Source organism: Bicyclus anynana, chromosome 10 (assembly GCF_947172395.1).
Source record: "Bicyclus anynana chromosome 10, ilBicAnyn1.1, whole genome shotgun sequence".
In the NCBI taxonomy this organism is placed as follows: Eukaryota; Metazoa; Arthropoda; class Insecta; order Lepidoptera; family Nymphalidae; genus Bicyclus; species Bicyclus anynana.
The window spans coordinates 8,478,901-8,497,760 of record NC_069092.1 but is presented as its reverse complement, the minus strand read 5'-3'; the positions used below and the strand labels follow the sequence as shown (position 1 = coordinate 8,497,760).

Here is an 18,860-nt window from a genome sequence, read left to right as displayed (position 1 = left end):
GGGAAATATATTTTCATGCAAGCTATATATTACAAGGGTGCATGCTATCAAGAACCGACGACGTGCAAAAGTACTTGCAAATTGGTTAAGAAAACCTGTCACTCGATATAAGAAAATATTTAAAACTGCACTCAATACCATGCAATATACTTCATCAATATACAATACTTTAGCTTAGCGTTACTTATTTCATTTTAAAGATTTACTATTAAGCAAAGTTATCAAGTATTATCAATATCTACGTTTTGTATATATTATATCTATTATTATATATTACGGTTTGCAAGCCAGTAGATTTTGTAGCTATTATAAATTTTATAGTTTTTAGCGATTCATATTACGCAGAAGTTATTGAGATAATTAATACTATTATTACTTAATTAACTAATTTAATACAGCTGTCTAGCATAAGAGGGTAGTCTCGATATATTCATGGGGGTGGATATATTACAAACTATATACCTGAGGTTGAAGGGTGTGTTTGGACATGACGACGGTGGTCGTCTTGTGTTGTGGCTCTGGCGAGATGGGCGGTGCGGGGTCTAAAGCGATACTTTCCACCGCGTGCACTATATCCAGTACCTGAAAGTATTGCACCGTGTTTATTTTGGAAAATAGTATTTTATTTTACAGACCCCTAATTCACCACGTTCTGTTTTAATTTTCGCGATATTCTTCTTCTTCTTCGTATTATCGTGACAAGTTTCATTTGAATTAATTCAGTAGTTTCGGCGTGGTATTCGGTAAACAAAACTAAGGCCAGACAGACAGAAAGACAAAAAATAATAAAAAAATATTTTTGGCTCCAGTATCAATATATTGTATAATGCCTTCCAACTAAAATTTTAAAAATATCATCAATGTAAAGAATTAGACCTGTTACAGTTTTATTAAAAGTTATAATTATAAGTATAGAATATGGTAGTTGTTTAAATTCGTGTAATTTTTGTGTTGTGTTATTTTATGTGTGCTTTGTGTTATTGTCTAAAGCCCGACCGCTCAGAGTATGCATTTCTGACATGTTGTGTGCGAATGAGACAAACATATTCAATTACATTGCCCCGTTATTTTGTCTCATCTCATGTCTGATGGACCAAACGCAAAACCAAACACAAAAAAGTTGCGATCACGGTGCGGTAAGAGGTGTCTTGAGTCTAGGGGGAGATCGATCTGATGCTTGGCCATAGGCCTCACAAGAAGGCTCAGACTCAGCGGGCGACAGAGCAAGCGATGCTCGGTGTATCTCTACGTGATTGTATCAGAAATAAGAAGATTCGCAGAAGAACCATAGTTATAAATGAATCATTTACCTTTTCTGGAGTGGTCTTTTCTCTCATTTCCGCAATTTGTTTCTCATGTTCGAACTCTACTAAATCTTGCCGTATGTGTTGCTCCTGTATTATAAAGATTTTTAGAACATTATAAATTTTGCACAAATTCGTCTAATAATAAATTCCGTTTTTATTAATGGTAAACAAATTTATTGTTAGTAACAAATGATAATAAAAAGGAATATTTATTTATGTATTGCGTTATTTGATAATCACACAAAGTGGCGTGTGTAAATCAGTTTTATAATATAATTATGAAACTAATTTTCTTCGCGACTAAGTTTTCTCACAGTATACATAGCAGTTACATGAATATTAAAAATATTATTACAGAATTCAAGGCATTATCACTTAATAAAACATTGAAGAGAAAAGTTTCATATTCAAAATTACGTGCATTAAGTGCATTTACGTACAATGTGCGGAACTGTACACTAACTGAAAATGGTCTATACAATTCTACATCCTTCAAAAATATACACCTTGAAGTTTCCTTCGTCTTAAAACAGAAATCCCAATGTATCCATTAAAGTTATTATAAAAAAACATAGTACAATTCAAGGAGTAACAAACTTTCAAAAATCTATTTTAAAACATCCTGTATTTTCAAACACCTAACTATTCACCGCGATGCTCGCTCGTCGGTCCCTTTGAGATCAATCGCTTTAGCCTAACTTCATACTAACGAAACAGAATGAAACAGGATGTTTAATTTTTTTCATAAATTATTATTTTTTTCGATAGGGTGTGAATTATCTTGAGGTCATTTTTAATATTGTTAAGAGGTATCTTGTATTGGACTAATAACTTTAGGGGCGGCTTATATACGATGAAACTAGCTCGGTGTATAACTGAAAACAAATGTAAAGCAGCTCAAACCTGTTGGTGTTGATGCAACGTGTCGTCTCGGTCCAAGCTCGACGTGGAGTGCGATAGCGAGCCGCCCGTATCCGCCGTGCCGCTCTCGCTGCCGGTCTGTACGGACATGCGCGTGATTCACTCTTGTGCTACTACTCTAATCATTGGCGTATCGATACTAGTTATCGCCTGTAAGGCTAGGCACGACACGAGATGTCTCGTATAATGAAAAGACAGAGCGAGAGAGAGAGATTTTTCGATTCCGCCGCTATTGGTGGACATTATGTCTTTTTCTCTTCACAAGATATTTCGTTGGTACATGCTAGGCGTGCTGACCAGAAATACGAAAAACATGGATTGGGGGTGTCACAACTATTTTTTGATGTCCTTAGTACGCTAATGGAAGATTCCTTCCTTATGGCTAGGCATTTTTGTTTTTCTGGTCAGGCTATAAATTAAAATGTTACTAGCTGAAAAACGTGTTAGAAAAAAATATGTGAAATAAAAAGGCAATAACTTATAAAAGTAATGACTATATAGCTTATGTACATTTATTTTAATTTAATAAATTAAAATTATCTTTACTTCTCTACACGCACTATGGCGATGATTATATTAATTTGTATATTGCAAGAATTAACTAAATTTGGCGTGGATTGATAGCATCAAAAATCTAGACTTGGTGCGAATAAATATTGTTTCAGCTTGATATAAGTCATACTTACGGTATATTTTTCTGGTCTCGAGTAACCGTGGCACACAATCAGATGTAAGGGCGCGTTCGTGGCCGAGCGCAATGCGTTCACAGCTTCGTTGTGCGTTGCGCCTAGTAGCGAGACACCGTTCACTTCTAGGAGACGCATTCCCACCTATAAACAATCAAATTGTTTTTTTATCTTCGCTTGATCATCAGCAGACCTATTTCTTATAATTCACTTCCATAACTTAAAATCACCATACTGCCCCAATAAATGTTGGCGGGCATAGGATAATAAATAATGCTTGACTGTTATAATCACTATTAGATGTCTCCCATTTAATCATTCCTTTTTTAAAATACAAATCAAAATTTAAAAATATAAAAAAAAGTTCACTCTCTCGTTGCGCGACATTCGAGTGCCCTAGCAATCGGTAGTCAGGGCTCCAGAGTGAGGAACCTCCTCACAATACGCGCCGTCTCAAGAATCACTACCTTCTGTATCAGACCCTTGATCGAGAAGTTAAGTGAAAGCTCCTTGGGGTGTTATTGTTAATTATCAGGATCAACGGTCTCTCCATGGCACGAAGGTAAATCACTACTATCTTCGCAATTATACAAACAATTTCTTGGAATATAGAAAAGCTCGACCCAGAATAAAAGCAAACAGGCATAACCTGTGAAAGATACTTCTTACTCCGAAATCGGGGCATCCTCAGGATTTGTCGAATGCATTGATTAAATTTTGACAAGTTGGGAGTTTCCTCTATCAAGACATTTTTAAAGGAACATTAACATGTCGTAAAATAAGCCTTAACCCTTTAGATTCGATTTTTAACAAGACCTATCTCTGACATTTTAATTAATGACAGCTACTAATTAATAGGTATAAAAGCTAAGAAGTCAAAATGGAGTGGGTGGTAACTTTTTATGGTAAATAAAAAATATAATACCTTTAGCCTTCCGTCCCTCCTAGCCGCACCGCCGCTGTTGATCTTGGATATAAAAACCCCTTCATCGTTGGGGTCATTCGGGTTCCCGCGTTGACCGTTCAAGCCCCCCTTAATATGCATACCCAGTTTTTCTCCTTCTTGCTTTATTATTGTTAGATCCTGTGGAATGGAAACAGACGTTCTAGTTAATCTTTTAAATCGAGGTTCTTTTTCGTTATCTAAAACTCAGCATAGATTTTTTGAGAGCATAACCGTATAAGGTTGTATTGAAACGAAATATGAGAAATCCATGTTCATTTATCTTATATTGACTTAAATGAACTTTAACTTCAATTGAATAAGGACGGATTTTAATTGACCGCGTGAAAATTCATCGATTATGCTCGAGCAATTTGTTGCTCATATTACACTGATCCTTTGTTATATGAAACCCGTTTGGTAAAATCCCATTCTCATTAAGCTGAGACCAAATATTGAATAATATTTTTTTTTTCACATTTCATTCTGTAGATCATGCGCAACATAAAATATCTCGTGAGAAGAAAAAGTCATTATCGATTAATAGCGGCAGCATCACAAACATCTCTCTCTCTTTCGCCCCATCACACTGAAAGAGAGAGCGATATTTTTGATTCCGCAGCTAATGTTTGACAAAACGTCTATTTCTCTTCACTAGATATGGACAGTGGCGTATGCTAGGCTTACAGGGATTCATCCAAATATTCACGATGTAACCAAGTTAATTATTAATAATTAAATATACGGTCTAAAAAGATTCATTTCAATTGTCTTTATACAAACCACAAAAGCGGATCATCTAACTCACCAATAACACGCAAACATCATGCAAAGCCAAAACGAGCATGCATTTACATATTTACGACGTAGGCACATTTGCATACAAAACAAAATGTATGGTCACAAGGAATCTAGTCATCGCTAAGGAACTGCGGGGTTAGCACGGAAATTTGCCAGCCACAATGTGAAGTTCACATTGTTTTTTAGAATGACTGACAATCTTCCTCTATTGACATATGTCTCTTGTGATAATAATAAGTTCGGTGCCTCAAAGAGTAAAATAATAAGAAGGTCGTAAAGAGTCTAAAGCTTTGGAGGGATCCAGAACCTAAAGCTAAATTTGTACACATTATGATTTAAGAATAAAGCATATAACGGTGCCTGAGCACACATTGTTCTGGATGGGGGGAGTTGTCACATAAAATAATCTGATAAACACACAGAATGTCGAGTTCGTCGAGTGACGATCACACTTACAGTTGCGTTAACAATCTCAACTTGAACGAGACCCTGAATTTGTGTTGTTGGCCGTAGTGTGCACGTGTAACAAAATAAGGTTTTGCTCTTATAACAAACAACAAAATGACATTTTATCATATCTAGACATACAAGCTTAGAACTAATACATATCCTGCAACGAAGCGATAGATAGAGAACTTGTTGGTTACCCATATGTCCCCCAGTGTTAAGCATTTTACGTGATTTGCTTATATTTGCCAAACACTACGCAAGCGTAAGTATCTTCTACTTTATATAGTCATCGGTTATTTTCACTTCTGCTTTTTCAAATTTCACAACTTGCATTCATGCATAGGTGGCAACTTTAAAACCAGATACAAAAATATAATTATGTATTATGAAATGACATTCTTTACTTTAGTTGCAATGCGACGTTTTAATTTCACAAAATGTAAAAGCCTTTTTTTCACTCCTTGCAATCTTGTTTACAATAACTTACTGCACGCATGACACAGGATCGCCAAATCCAAAAAATAAAATTTTTAATTAGGTTTTGCTATGTGTTTACAAGACGAACAATCACTAAAATACATTTTCTGATAGGGCGCTACATACCTAATGGTTATGTTTAGATTATCGTGTGTTATAGCGATAGGATCTATTATATAGCTTTCAAAATATCATAATATACTACTGTTAACATAGGATGTAAAAACAAAAACAATATTGTGTATATGTGAATTTTATGAATACGAGCGACTTTGCGCCATTTATGAATCACTCGACAGCCTTGTCTATAAATAGATTTAAACAAATTTAACAAATAACAGCTTAAACTAGTCTAAGATTTTTTTCTTTAGAATATCAAAGGAGCACATTTACGAATATACAACTATTTGTAGATATGCATTAAATATACTAGATGGGACAGCACTAACTATCAGTTGATATTTGACTTTGATAGTTACCTATGTCTACGTTATGTCTAGTCTACGTTATGTCTGTCTGCATCGCTTGCATAAATCAGTGGAGTTGATAGTGTAATCATGTAATGAATGAGTAAAATAAAGTGAGAGCCACTGAAGAAAGATTACAATAAAACTCTAATAACAATTATATTACAGCTGACGTGATGAAAGGTCACACTCACACTGTATCTATCAATCAAATTCATATAACATCGAAAACCAATGGGACAAACAACTAACGCATCACTTGCATAAATTAGTGGAGCTGATTGTGTAATCATGTAACGGATGAGTGATGAAAGATGGCGAATCCTGTGTCACGAATGTTCGCGTGGCGCACTGACCTGGAAGCCCGGCGGCAGGGGGTCGTGGCGCACGGTGAGCGAGAGCGTGGGCCCCGGCTGCAGCAGCAGTTGCACGGCGTCACGGTGAGTTGCCCCCACTAACTCCGAACCGTTGACTTTGATCAAGCGATCGCCCATGCGCAGCTTGCCCGATCTCGCCGCTACGCCACCAGGAACGATCTGATTTCCAGACATATGTCAAATCGAATTAAATTTTGTAGATTAAGAAGGCAGACTTCTGTAAATTTAGAAGGCGGATGCTGATTTTAAAATAAATACATGTCAAATAAATTTTCTATAAATTTAGATGGACATTTGTCTTTTCCTACTGGTTCAGAATGAAAAATGTACTGAGAAGAATCTGAGAAGAACAAAACGTTTTATGACGTCCTGATCTATCTGTTGTAATTTAATTGTCGCATTTAGAATTACAGGCGTGTGACATGGAGGCGTATTAAACGGGATGACCAATCGTATTAAGCGTTAGGAAATGTTTGAAAACATGTCTCAAGTTGTAGGGACTGGCGTAAAATGACGTATTATGCGAGAAATCGTTATAAGCGTGATCGTCTTAAGCGGGTTCTACTGTAGCTCTTTAGCAATGTTATTGGCATATTGTAGTACATGATATCCTTACATGTGAGACAAATATTCCAGGCTCTTTAGCACCGAATGGCACGCAAGAGTGGTCCGTTCCCCCAATTATACTAAATCCAAGGGAACCGCCCTCTTTCACCATAACCACATCCTGTAACAAAGAAAATCCTATATGTAACAACACTATTGTATGTTATAACACTGTAATAGAGTTTAGCTAATGAAAGTAGAGGCTAAAATCGATTAGCACATTTGAAAAAAAATTGGAGGGCATCCCTCTAAATATTGGAATAACAAACTTGATAATTACAATTGATTTTTTTATACATGTAGTAATGTTTTTACACGTGCGTTTTTATAAAAAACATTAGTAGATGTTTTTAATTTGCCGACTCTTTGTTTGTCTTTACTTTCAGTAGCCAAACTATAACAGGCAATAAGCGATAAGCAACTACGTATGTACATTCTTAAATCGCTCAACTGTAATCGTTTAAAGTACGTCTCACGAGACGAGGTAAATAATGTAAGCAAATTAAAAAAAACATCATTGCTTACGACAAATAAGGACAGAAGCGATAATACGCGTTATTTTTCGAATGATAACGTTCAGTTCGCCTAACATGCGACCCACGACATATTTCATGAAAACAAAATTATGTCTGAGCGGATGAACCGGAAATATCGCTACCATCGCAACGAAAGTCTAAAAACATGCATATTTGTAAGGTTTTTCCTAACAAAACTGCATGTTTCTGCATGCAATTTGCAGGCGCACGCGTATACTCAACTTAGTACAGCCAAAGTCCAATTTGAAAATTCACAGTACCGGCCCGCACAAAATTAAAGTTTAAAATCGAATACTAAAATACATTAAAGAAAAAGAAAATATTAACGAGATATAACGAGATAAACCATAATTTCAATATTTTTTTGCTTGAAAAAGTTTACTATAAAATAAATTACTTTTTTACCGAAAACAAATAAATCTACCTCAACTAGTTGTAACACCCTCACAAGGTTCCATTGTAATAATTATATAATGACATTTCATTTATGACATGTATTATTTACTGTATGTATTATTTAAATGAAAGAGTGAGCGATATTTCCAGGTCCACGCTATTGGGCGACAGTAAGTCATTTTGTCTTCACGACATATGTCGTGGGTCACATGTTATCTCGCCTCGGTAAACGTACAATAGATAAATGCAGAATTCATGGTGACCCTCTTACTAAAAAACACTGTATAAAATACACACAGATGTCTTATTTTGACATCAGTCATTTGATATTGGGGGAAAAAAGAAACATGGTGATGGTGAATCAACCATATAAAACCGCTATATCAACTTAACTAGTAAGAGGGTAGAAAGCAAAATATATGTACAAAATTAAATAAATTCATTGAACTTGCACGGAAAGAAGCTCATTTTCCGTGAAGTTACAATGAAGCAGACAAAGAATGAAGTAAAACATCTTAATTAATTAATACGGCAGTAAGTGTACGGTCGTGAAATATAAATCCTATTTTCAGGATTTTATATAAGAAGCCTACGTATCAATTGAAAATCTACAGTAATATGTAAAAATCAGGGTTGCTTAAATTCTTCTCTTAAGCAAGATGCCACTTAAATTCTTCTCTAACGCAAGATTAGAGCCTTATTTATCTTTTAAGAAAATCATATAATTTATAAAACAAATTATTTTAAAGGTAATAATATCATGTTCTGTGAAAGTTATCATTTAGTACAATGTATTAATTAGTCAATATTGATCTAATTTTCCCGAATGACTCATAAAAATCGATATATTCAAAGGTTAAATAACCAGTTTACTTTGCAGTTTGTGCATTAAGCCAGTCCTCAAGTATTTTTTTTTTTATTAATAAATAATTTGCAAACTTTTGTGTCCACCGAGAAAATCGCTTATAACACTCAATGCAACAAATCAATGAAAATATAACGATAGCTACATGAAATTCCCAGGATTTTGGACTCGGTGTACAAACCAAGTTTGCCAGGAATATCCTGGGAAGGTAACGTTGTAAACCAAACTTTTAAAGTTTTTGTCAAGTCTCAAACAAAACAGAATGTCACTTACATAACAATATTCCTGGCATAAGATAGGTATGTTTTTTACACAATCTAAACAAATTATTGGTAAAAACTAAGTCACGATTTCTTTTTGCTCAACTAGATAACGAAACGAGTTTGATGGCCTGCCTACTTGCAACCTGCGAATAAGATTTTTCATGAGTACTTTTAGAATGTTTTTTATTACTGCCCTTTTCCTTATATTAAAGGTAATCTATCTACAAAAGCTAGCTAAGCTGAGCTTACACTAACTATTTTTATTAATTACAATCAAAATACATAAAACTAAATAAATAAATACATTACAATTAAACGCACACATACGAAAAGTTTTGTCCATACAAGTCTCTAGATTTACGGTCAAGTGTTCAAAACCCAAGTGTATGTAACAGAAAATTTAACCTGGTATGCACTCGCACGTTACAATTCATTTTAACCTTTTCATATTTATTTGTCAAGCATAACCAAATCGTGTCTTAAACGAATCCCAAAATTTTAAGAGTAGTTACTGGTATTTTTAAAGTGATAACTTCTTATGGGAGGCTAAACCGTTTGGTAACGTAACGCATTACAGCGAGACGTTATTTTTCTAAAAGTTTTTATATAAATACTGCAATATCATCTAGGACCTTATACGGACGAAACTATCACGATATCACAATAAATACGAATATACGTATAATAATGTGTACCCTCGTAGATATAACAACGTAACCAACAAACGTCACCGTATATGCTCGTGCGCTATGACTCTTACTTCGATGATGAGCGGCGCGACCAGCTGGTTGTCCGTGACGCGGGTGACCGTCGTCTCGGTGAAGGTGGACTTGGTGACGGTCTCGGTGACTCGGCCCAGCGTGGCGGGGGGCGGCGGCAGCGCGGGGGGCACCGCTCGCTCCACCGTGACGCGCACGCCGCGCTCCACCGGCGTACTGGCACGCTGGCCGCCCAGGAAGTGAGCCGGGATCAGCGCTTGGAACTCCTCGCTGGTCATCGCCCGCGCCGGCTGCGCGTTCAACACGTTCACATCGCATCATTCGAGGCGGGCGCACATTGACACTTAATGATTACGCTAAATCATTGATTCCCTAAGTGGACCCAGGGGTTCACAGGAAACTCGACGGGGGTCTATCTGTTTTCATATTAAGTGGGAAGCTTTTTTTTTTCATGTTGCGCTTAAATACCTACAATCAAGCCTGATGGAAAGCAATGATGAGGTCTAAGATAAAACGCGCTTGCTTAGAAGATGCCTATTCACTCATGCCTTGAAGGTGCTTAAATTGTACATATCAGGAAAAACAGACGCCGGAAGGGCATTCCAGATCTTGGCAATTCTTATTAGGAACCTTAACGCAAAACGTCTTGAATGATTTCTAAAGTTTTTTAAACAAAATTAGTGTGGTTTGATTGGTTCCTTGGGCTATGAGTAATATTTTGAAAATGGTCTTTGAGAAAAAGTTTGGGAACCTGTGTGTTAAACCAAGGCTATCTTTATTTACTAAACCACACCTACCTGTACGTATGGTTACGTAATAGAATCAGAATGCCTGAGGAAAGTTTACAAGTGCTTGTTGTCAGTAATGATGATTTCAGAACTGATCGCTAACTATGGGCCTCATAAGATCAGAGTCACATAATAGGCAAAAAGACAGCGAGCTATCAGCTCAGACACATTTCGGATATGATCACACAAAATGAGGACATACATAAAACATAAAAGAAACAAGGTTCCTGACTTGATTTTCCATGGGCAGAGCACACAATTCGGAGAGTCGTTCGGATTCAATAACCACTGTTATGCCTCATTTACATCAAGAGATTTATCTAGGAGTATCCAGGAGTACACCCACATATACAAAATTATTTAGGAATAGTTGTTGTGGCTAGGAGGGCATATTTAAGTCAGGTACTGTCACATCAAACAGTGAGAGCTACGTAATTAGAGAATGCGCCTAAATTGTACATGTACATATTGATGATACATAATATCGTACCATCAATCTATGAAAGTGCCAAGCCAATTCAGGTGACCCTTCACCTGAATTGGCTAAAAATAGTAATATGAAATAAGCCACTTTGACAGAAAATCAGTAGTGACGTCATTACTAGCATATATGGTACTCGTAACTCGTCATTGTGTGGACCAATTCAAAGACTATTCAAGATTTTATCTTAAAATGTTTGAAAGTCCAATGAAATACACATTGAATTAGTGGAGGCTTATTTAAATACGAGTACAAAGTTCTTGTAAAAAGGGAATGCTGAAAGTGCAAATGCAACATATTACCAAATCATTTTGAATTTGAATGTTGTCAACGTAAAATTGCAGTTTTAAATACTAAGAGATATTGGACGTCGGAAGTTGCTTTTCAGAGTTAAGACAGCGTCTCCACCTAATTAGTGTGCAATTATTAACAGATGGAACAGCCAGAAAGTGAGAATGATGGCATTAAATGAAACGTAGACCACGTTTAAATGCGAATGCATGTTTAAAAGTTACGACGATATTGAACATAATCAAATTCTTATTCACAAGGACTCCAACACAACAAATATTATTTAAGTGCAATTAGTCTGCCCTAATTTTGGATACTCATATATAACGGAGTCTATTAAGATGGTGTCATGTGCGCCCGCTATTACCGCTATAGTTACCTGGCCAATCAATGAGGCGAACTCTCGATCAGCGATTAGTTACACCATCGCTTCAGCTTTCTGATGTAGTGTAAGTTGTAGCCCAAATTATTATCAAATATGACGTCAGTAATACCGTCAACCGAAGTTTAATCCTCAGTTAAATAAATTTTACTGTGACCAATAATTCGGGCTATATCTTCGCATTAGCGCGTACAGGCGTACAGTTACAAATCGACACGACAATACCCACACAGTGTAGAAAGGAAAATTGCGAACTTAAGATCGCAATCACCTTTCGAACTGTTAAAATATTGAGGCTTTTGTCGATCGCAACAAATCCGCCTTTACGCGCTGACAATAACAAATGAAAAAACTAAATTAAAAATGGAAAAAGATGTACAAAAGCACAAGTCATCCAGAAAACGAAAGACGACCCCGTCAGATATCGTCACCTTACGTTCCCGAAATATGAGCTCTTTATTTCGGGACGCAACGGTTTAGACATCCGCCGCAGACGCTAACGTCCAGACGACAAATTTGAAGGCAATGGCGAGAAACAAGAATGGCGACTTAAAGTATGATCCGAAGCATGGATGTGAACGTGTTAAACTATGTCGTGACCGTCACCCGAGTCTGTACAGCGGTGGGAAGTCGGTAACCTTACCTGTATGTCGTCGAATACGTCGTCGTTAGAGCCGTGCAATTTATTGGCGCCGGGAGTTAGAGGCGTGCTCGTACTATTAGTTGCCGGTTTCGTGCCCGCCTGCGACAACAATCGACAATCGAACCTTTAAAAACTCGAGCGCTACATTAATACAAGCACGCTATATTACAAGCTTAGCTATATTACAACGAACAATCTAATTTACGACTTCTTTACTCAATGTAATAACTTCTCTGTAGCTATAGTAAGCTTGTTATGAACTGGCTCGTCAGGCAATGAAAAACCTTAAAATGTGCATTCTGGCACAAACTATTTTTTTTCTCTCTGTTAAGTTGGTCTCCAAAAAGTTACATTCTACAGCATTTTCTCATCCTTGAAAGTGTTCATTGTCATTCATTAAATTTCCTTATGTAAAATTTGGTATTTGTTCCAGGTATTTTTTAAATATTTTTCAAGACCACTGTGTTAACACCTATGTGCTCCATATATCCCTATCTCTATTTACATATGCCTTAAGTCAGTTGATAACTAGCTAACTGTAATATCAAGTTGTACACTATTAGACGTGGTTTTTTACATAATATCGTCGGAAAACAAACCCAAAAGCATCGGGAAAATAAGCATCGCTACAAAACAACGTCTAACACCAATAAGCTACACGGAAGCCTTACCGTGCCGTTGGTTTGACTCAACTTCCGCGGCGCCGGCTGCGGCGCGGCCGTCGGTGCGTACGCAGTTTGCGTTTGCTGCAAATGTGGTTGCGGTTGTTGCGGTGGTTGCGGTTGTGAGAGTGGTGTCGGTTGTGGTTGTGGTTGCGTGTGGGGTTGCGGTGGAAGGTGCGCGGGCACTCGTGCGGTGTGGTTGCCGATCAGTGGAGGGACGTGGTTAGCGGTGGGTTTCGGTGTCGGAGTGACGTTCACATTCGGCAGGCTCGTCTTGTGTTCTCTCACTTCGTCTGATGTGGACTTGCGCGGGAGCGAGTTGCCTACACGAGAAGAGATTCAAATTATGGACATTTCAAACTTTGTTTATAAACAATATAGAAGAAATACAGGTTCAATAATAAATATTAAATATTAACCTGGAATGTATACTATTTAACCTATTCATAAACAAAAACACATTACAAATACATTTTGTACACCAAATTCTAATATCTGTTAAGTGTACTCAAAATAAGAATTGCTATACACGCGAAAATTAGAGAACCAATTTTGATGGGGAGGTTACCTTTGACAAAGTAAGGTCACAATAAAAAAAACCTACGCATTAATAGCCTTAAAAAGCAGGCATTATTATAAGCCTAAAGCACCTAATGGGAGTTTGATTAAATAGTAAAATTAATAGATAAAGTATAGTAATACCTTGGTCGGGTGTGATGGTTCGCTGCAGGACGAGTCTCACAAACCGCTCGTGGCCCGTGAGCAGCGAGACTGCAGTCTCGTGCGGCGCCTTCTCCATGTCTACTCCGTTAATCTGGAAAAATAGTGTTAACAAAATAATTGCATTGCAACAGGTTCTTGAAGTGTACAAAAAAGGATTGTTTCAAAGTTTTCTAATAACGCCATCTACTGGTAGTTTAAAATAACAAATACTCTATGCTTGTAAATTCAGCGCAGGATAGCGAAAATTGCGGTCTGCGCTGGGGTTATATACCTTTAACCCGACCCACAGGGGAGAACTCAACATCAAAAAAGGGGCTGAAAGTTTTACCCAGGCTAGAAGCCCCGAAGACCCATGCTGCTGTACAAGGCAGCTCGTATCGCCCATTTACAAATTTTCGTGCAATGCATTCACCAACTTCGTCCCCAAATCGAGAGTGCATTAAGAAGTTTTATATAAAAAAACAAATTTAATTACCGAGACGACTTTATCGCCGACCAACATCTTGCCGTCCTTGGCGGCTGCGCCTTGCGGCGATATCCTCGACACGTAGATCGCGTCGCTATCGTCCCGGTACTGCGGCGAGCCCTTGCCACCGGCTATACTGAAGCCGAGCCCGGAGCCGTCGCGGATGAGCGTCGTGTGGACCAAAACTTTTTGTTGGTAGGCTGGAAATATATGAAGTCTGAATTGAGTCAGCCGTTAAGTCAAATGAAACTTCCGCTGGTAGTCCGCGACCGGGGTGGGGAAGGGGGTGTGGCTGACGGGCTGTGTGGGCGTGGAGCGATTGTTGACTTGCTCCTCGAACTCACCGGGTGGCACGTACGGTTGTGTGGCGGGCGGCGGCGACGCTTGCAGCCGCTGGTAGTTCGCGACCGGGGTGGGGGAGGGGGTGTGGCTGACGGGCTGTATGGGCGTGGAGCGGTTGTTGACTTGCTCCTTGAACTCACCGGGTGGCACGTACGGTTGTGTGGCGGGCGGCGGCGACGCTTGCAGCCGCTGGTAGTTCGCGACCGGGGTGGGGGAGGGGGTGTGGCTGACGGGCTGTATGGGCGTGGAGCGGTTGTTGACTTGCTCCTTGAACTCCGGCTCGAACTCCTGCGCGTACTGGTTGGTGATGATGAGAGCCTTGGTCGGCAGACTACGACCCGTTGGCACCTGAGGATATACCATATTGATACAGTAAGTAATTGAATTATTTGATTACATCATGTTTGGTAGCAGTTGTTATTAATTATTGCAATGCAATCGTCGATAAATAAATAAAAAAATACTAGTGGACGTCTACGACTTCGTCCGCCCTCAGACCTCAAGCCGGCCCAATCGCCTAATCCTTTCTTAGCAGACATCTACTTACTGCCCTGTGAAATTACAACAAGCGGTTTTTGATATTTCGTGATGAATGACCTTCCGCTTTTATTCGTATATAATTACCTATAGATAGATAGAAGATAAGACGTGTTGCAGTTATAATCAGCTAAAAAAAACTTAAATATAAACGCGTAATAAATTTCTCTAAAAGTATGTGAGGTAGTCAATCACCTGTCCATTCTCTAGCGTAGATACGGTATCTGTCGTGCTCGATATCGAGTGGTGGCTCGCACCGCTCGGCGCGCGGCTGTGCGTTCTGAAACGATGGATAATATCTATTATAGTATGCATACGTCATATTTGAATAAATATAATATCCCATTATTATCATTAATGAGCACGAGTCTCCTCTTAGAATGAGAGAAGCTATGCTAATAGTCCACCACGCTGGCCCAATGCGGACTAGTAGACTTCACACATGAAGATATTTGGCCCAATGCTGATTGGCAAATTTCACACATGTAGAGAATTAGGATAATTCTCAGGTATGCAGGTTTCCTCACGTTGTATTTATTCACCGTTTCGAACACGTGATAGTTAATTTCTAAAAGTGCACATAACTGTAAAGTTAGACATGCATGTCCAGGACCGGATTCGAAGATACATCCTCCGAATCGAAGGGCAGAGGTCATATCCATAGAGCTAAAATGACACCTAATAAATATGGCACTTACAAAATATAACGTGGCTATATTTTGGTAAAAGAATTTTAAAAAATCGGTTCAGAAAAATCCAGAGGGTCGATCCCCCTACAACTTCACAAATTTCATTTCTTTATATAATTAGTATAGATAAATTCTGGAATCCTATTTGTTGAGCTCCCATATTTTAAAATTGTAAGGAAAAGAAGTTTTGTGCCAACAATTCTTAATAGAAATCTCGTCACACCTAATTAAATTAATTTGATTTATTTTAATCAGTTCAACTTCAACTCATTTGTTAACCTTTACCGAGTCTAAATACATGGTTGATATTGTCTTGCAGCAATGTGCGGTCAACTCTAGCAGTATATTTTACTCGCTCGTTTATATTTATTACAATGTTCAGTGACATTAAATGGCCTAGATAACTAGTCGTATAAAAATAACATATTTTTATAGATTTTAATACCATTAGATATCTTTACAGAACATTATGTTTATACTGAATATGAAAAACATACAATTTAGAATGTTTAATATGTGACCATTCAACAAGCAAAATAAAGAAAATATAATACACAAACAAAACTTTACAAAAGAAAGCACTTTTTCCCTCAATTTGATTTTGTAAAAAAATGTCTGGTCACCAAAACTTGTTCGAGAGAAAAGCTGTTTTGGTAGTTAATACCTTTATCTTTAAAATTGTAAATTAAGATATACGAGTGCCTTTTACCGTGGCCGTGCTGAATATCTCAATAATTTAACATCAATAATGATATGTCACCACACGTGGATAAGGTTCAAGCTTCTAAATAATTAGCATTTAGAGAGGGAATGTTTTACGTAAGCGACACATAACTAGTGGACGCACGCGATTCCGTCTGCGAGTAATTCTCTATTTTGCTCCCTTGGGATAATTTTTTACGACAAAAAAATTATCTCTAATGGGCTCTAGCTCATGTTATTCGCCAAGAACCGCCATTTATCGTTGTACTCAACTATCTACTGTCAAACGCTGGTCTATAAGTACACCTAATGCTTCTGACCAGTTTGCGCGGTGCATTACGTTGCGTTGTCACAGCATCGTTTTCCATATATTTTCAATTATTTTTTTTTCTATTCTAATACAAGGTAGCCTTTGACTGTGATCTCATCTGATGGTAAGTGACAATGCAGCTTAAGATGGAAGCTTACTTGAAAGAGGAACAAGTTAATTATAACCTGTGACGGTTTTTACGCAGTATTGTATCGAAACGCGGTACGTCTTTGCCGGTTGACCTGTAGAGCGAGACCAGAGCTAATTTAGAAAATATAAAAATTCTAAACTGACCCGTCGTCGCAGGCTACGTTTCAACGGACCGACGAGAGACAAAGCGGCGGAATGGCGGATGCGCGGCGCTGCTCCGGTGCGACGACAGACATTGCTCCAAAAAAAGCATTTGCTATGTACGCATTGTTAATTCTGACTAGAGTGTGAAGCGTCGTCTTCATGCGTAATTATAACGCAGGTGTAGCATACAATACGTTGCTACGTTGCGACGATGCAAGGCACTGCACTGATATGGCATTGCCCTTAACACTTTACCCAAAGCCAAAGATTTCCAAAAGTAAACAAATAATATACCTTGTAGATGTTGGCGAATCTCTCGTGACCACGAGTGTTAGGGTCGCTCCGCTGGCCTTGAGCACCTCGACAGCATAGTAGTGGTCGACGTCGACCACCGATGTGCCGTTTACCGACAACACTTTGTCGCCCACCTGGTATGAAAAATAACGAAAATATAATAATAGCAGACACCCCGTGCTTTTACCCGTGTAGTTCGGGTTCTCGTAGAAATCATCATTATAACCCTATTTTATATTTCTCTATCCTTAGAGGTGAGGGGATATAGAGTTATAATCCACCACGCTGCCCAAATTCGGGTTTGCGGGCTTAGGGTGATAATGTTAAATTAATTAACAACCACTATCAGATGTTAATGATAAGACCGGTACCCGACGGCTTAACATGCTCCGAGGCAATGCGGGGATAAAACATAGCCTATGTTACTCGGTGATGATCTAACCTTTTAGCGAGCGACCCACCACCAAGTCCTAACGCCCGCTAGGTCTTAATAAAACCCTAAATAACTTTACCAGCTCGTTCATCTTCTATTAAGATAAACTGGACTATGAAAATTATTCCTATACGTGAGATTCACATACGCCGCTTCTTCGCACGTGTGGCGGAAAGAAGCCTTACGATATCCAGTTTACACGAATTGAATATTCCGCATCCTCTTTTATGTGTAATTAGTTACCGTGAGGAATGTCCACGTTTCCTGCCTCTTGTAAACTGTTATACGAGTACTTAAAACTAGAGTATTTGAGGCACAAAATTATACTTTGTGACCTGAGTCGACAAATTTTGCGGTACATCAAAATTCAATTTCTTTTTACTTGACCGTATTATAGTTAATTTTCATGTGTAAAAGTCGCACGTATTTCTGTGGTTTATAAGTAGTGATCTTTGAGCCCGGGAACAAAATATTTATTCATGACCATTCTGCTCGAACTTGTTGGAGAACGTGTTGGAGAAAATTATGTAGGTAGCATAACGAAGAGGCGTTTTCCTGCTAAGCTAACTTTCAGACTTTGGTGCGTCCGATAACAAATATGCCCCCTGTACGATGTATATTTGTACCTCTTTACACCGGTCGTTCACTAATCTTGTTCGTCATGAATTGATTTTGTTCTAAGGCCTAGCCAATCCCCGGCCCGGACCCTATCCTTAAGTCATGACCCCGAATGACCCCGACTGAACCGAACGTCAACCTTTTGATATTGTTTTTTTTCTGGTCCTCTCTGGTACCCTCTAGGCGGGATTGCTTAAATAGATTATAGGCTAAACAAGGATTGGTTCAAGAACTACAGGACATAAGCCTATTAGTTACTCAGTAAACTTACCCTAAGCCCAGCCAAGTAAGCCGGGCCGCTGGGCGTTCACTAATTTTGTCCAACTGGTCAAGAATTAACAATATTTTGTTCTTGGGCTCTAGCCAAGCCAATCTTCTACTGTGGGTCCCC

The 18,860-nt window shown here is 38.3% G+C and overlaps 1 protein-coding gene across 12 annotated transcripts in view; it reads right to left on the bottom strand.

The window, feature by feature from the left end:
* Positions 1–18,860, bottom strand: part of LOC112042935 (protein lap4) — a 136,079-nt gene that overhangs the window by 15,920 nt on the left and 101,299 nt on the right. For 10 of the 12 annotated variants that reach the window (XM_052883873.1, XM_052883876.1, XM_052883874.1 and 7 more), the window contains 15 exons: positions 17,419–17,552; positions 15,325–15,409; positions 14,595–14,940; positions 14,260–14,450; positions 13,764–13,875; positions 13,071–13,384; positions 12,400–12,498; positions 9,856–10,104; positions 7,046–7,156; positions 6,409–6,588; positions 3,840–3,998; positions 2,915–3,058; positions 2,211–2,306; positions 1,311–1,394; positions 463–582 (listed from right to left, as the gene is read on the bottom strand). In XM_052883873.1, coding sequence (XP_052739833.1) covers positions 463–582; positions 1,311–1,394; positions 2,211–2,306; positions 2,915–3,058; positions 3,840–3,998; positions 6,409–6,588; positions 7,046–7,156; positions 9,856–10,104; positions 12,400–12,498; positions 13,071–13,384; positions 13,764–13,875; positions 14,260–14,450; positions 14,595–14,940; positions 15,325–15,409; positions 17,419–17,552 — 2,424 coding nt within the window. The remainder of the gene's footprint in view (positions 1–462; positions 583–1,310; positions 1,395–2,210; positions 2,307–2,914; positions 3,059–3,839; positions 3,999–6,408; positions 6,589–7,045; positions 7,157–9,855; positions 10,105–12,399; positions 12,499–13,070; positions 13,385–13,763; positions 13,876–14,259; positions 14,451–14,594; positions 14,941–15,324; positions 15,410–17,418; positions 17,553–18,860) is intronic. The other 2 variants (XM_052883881.1, XM_052883883.1) reach the window with 2 other exon arrangements.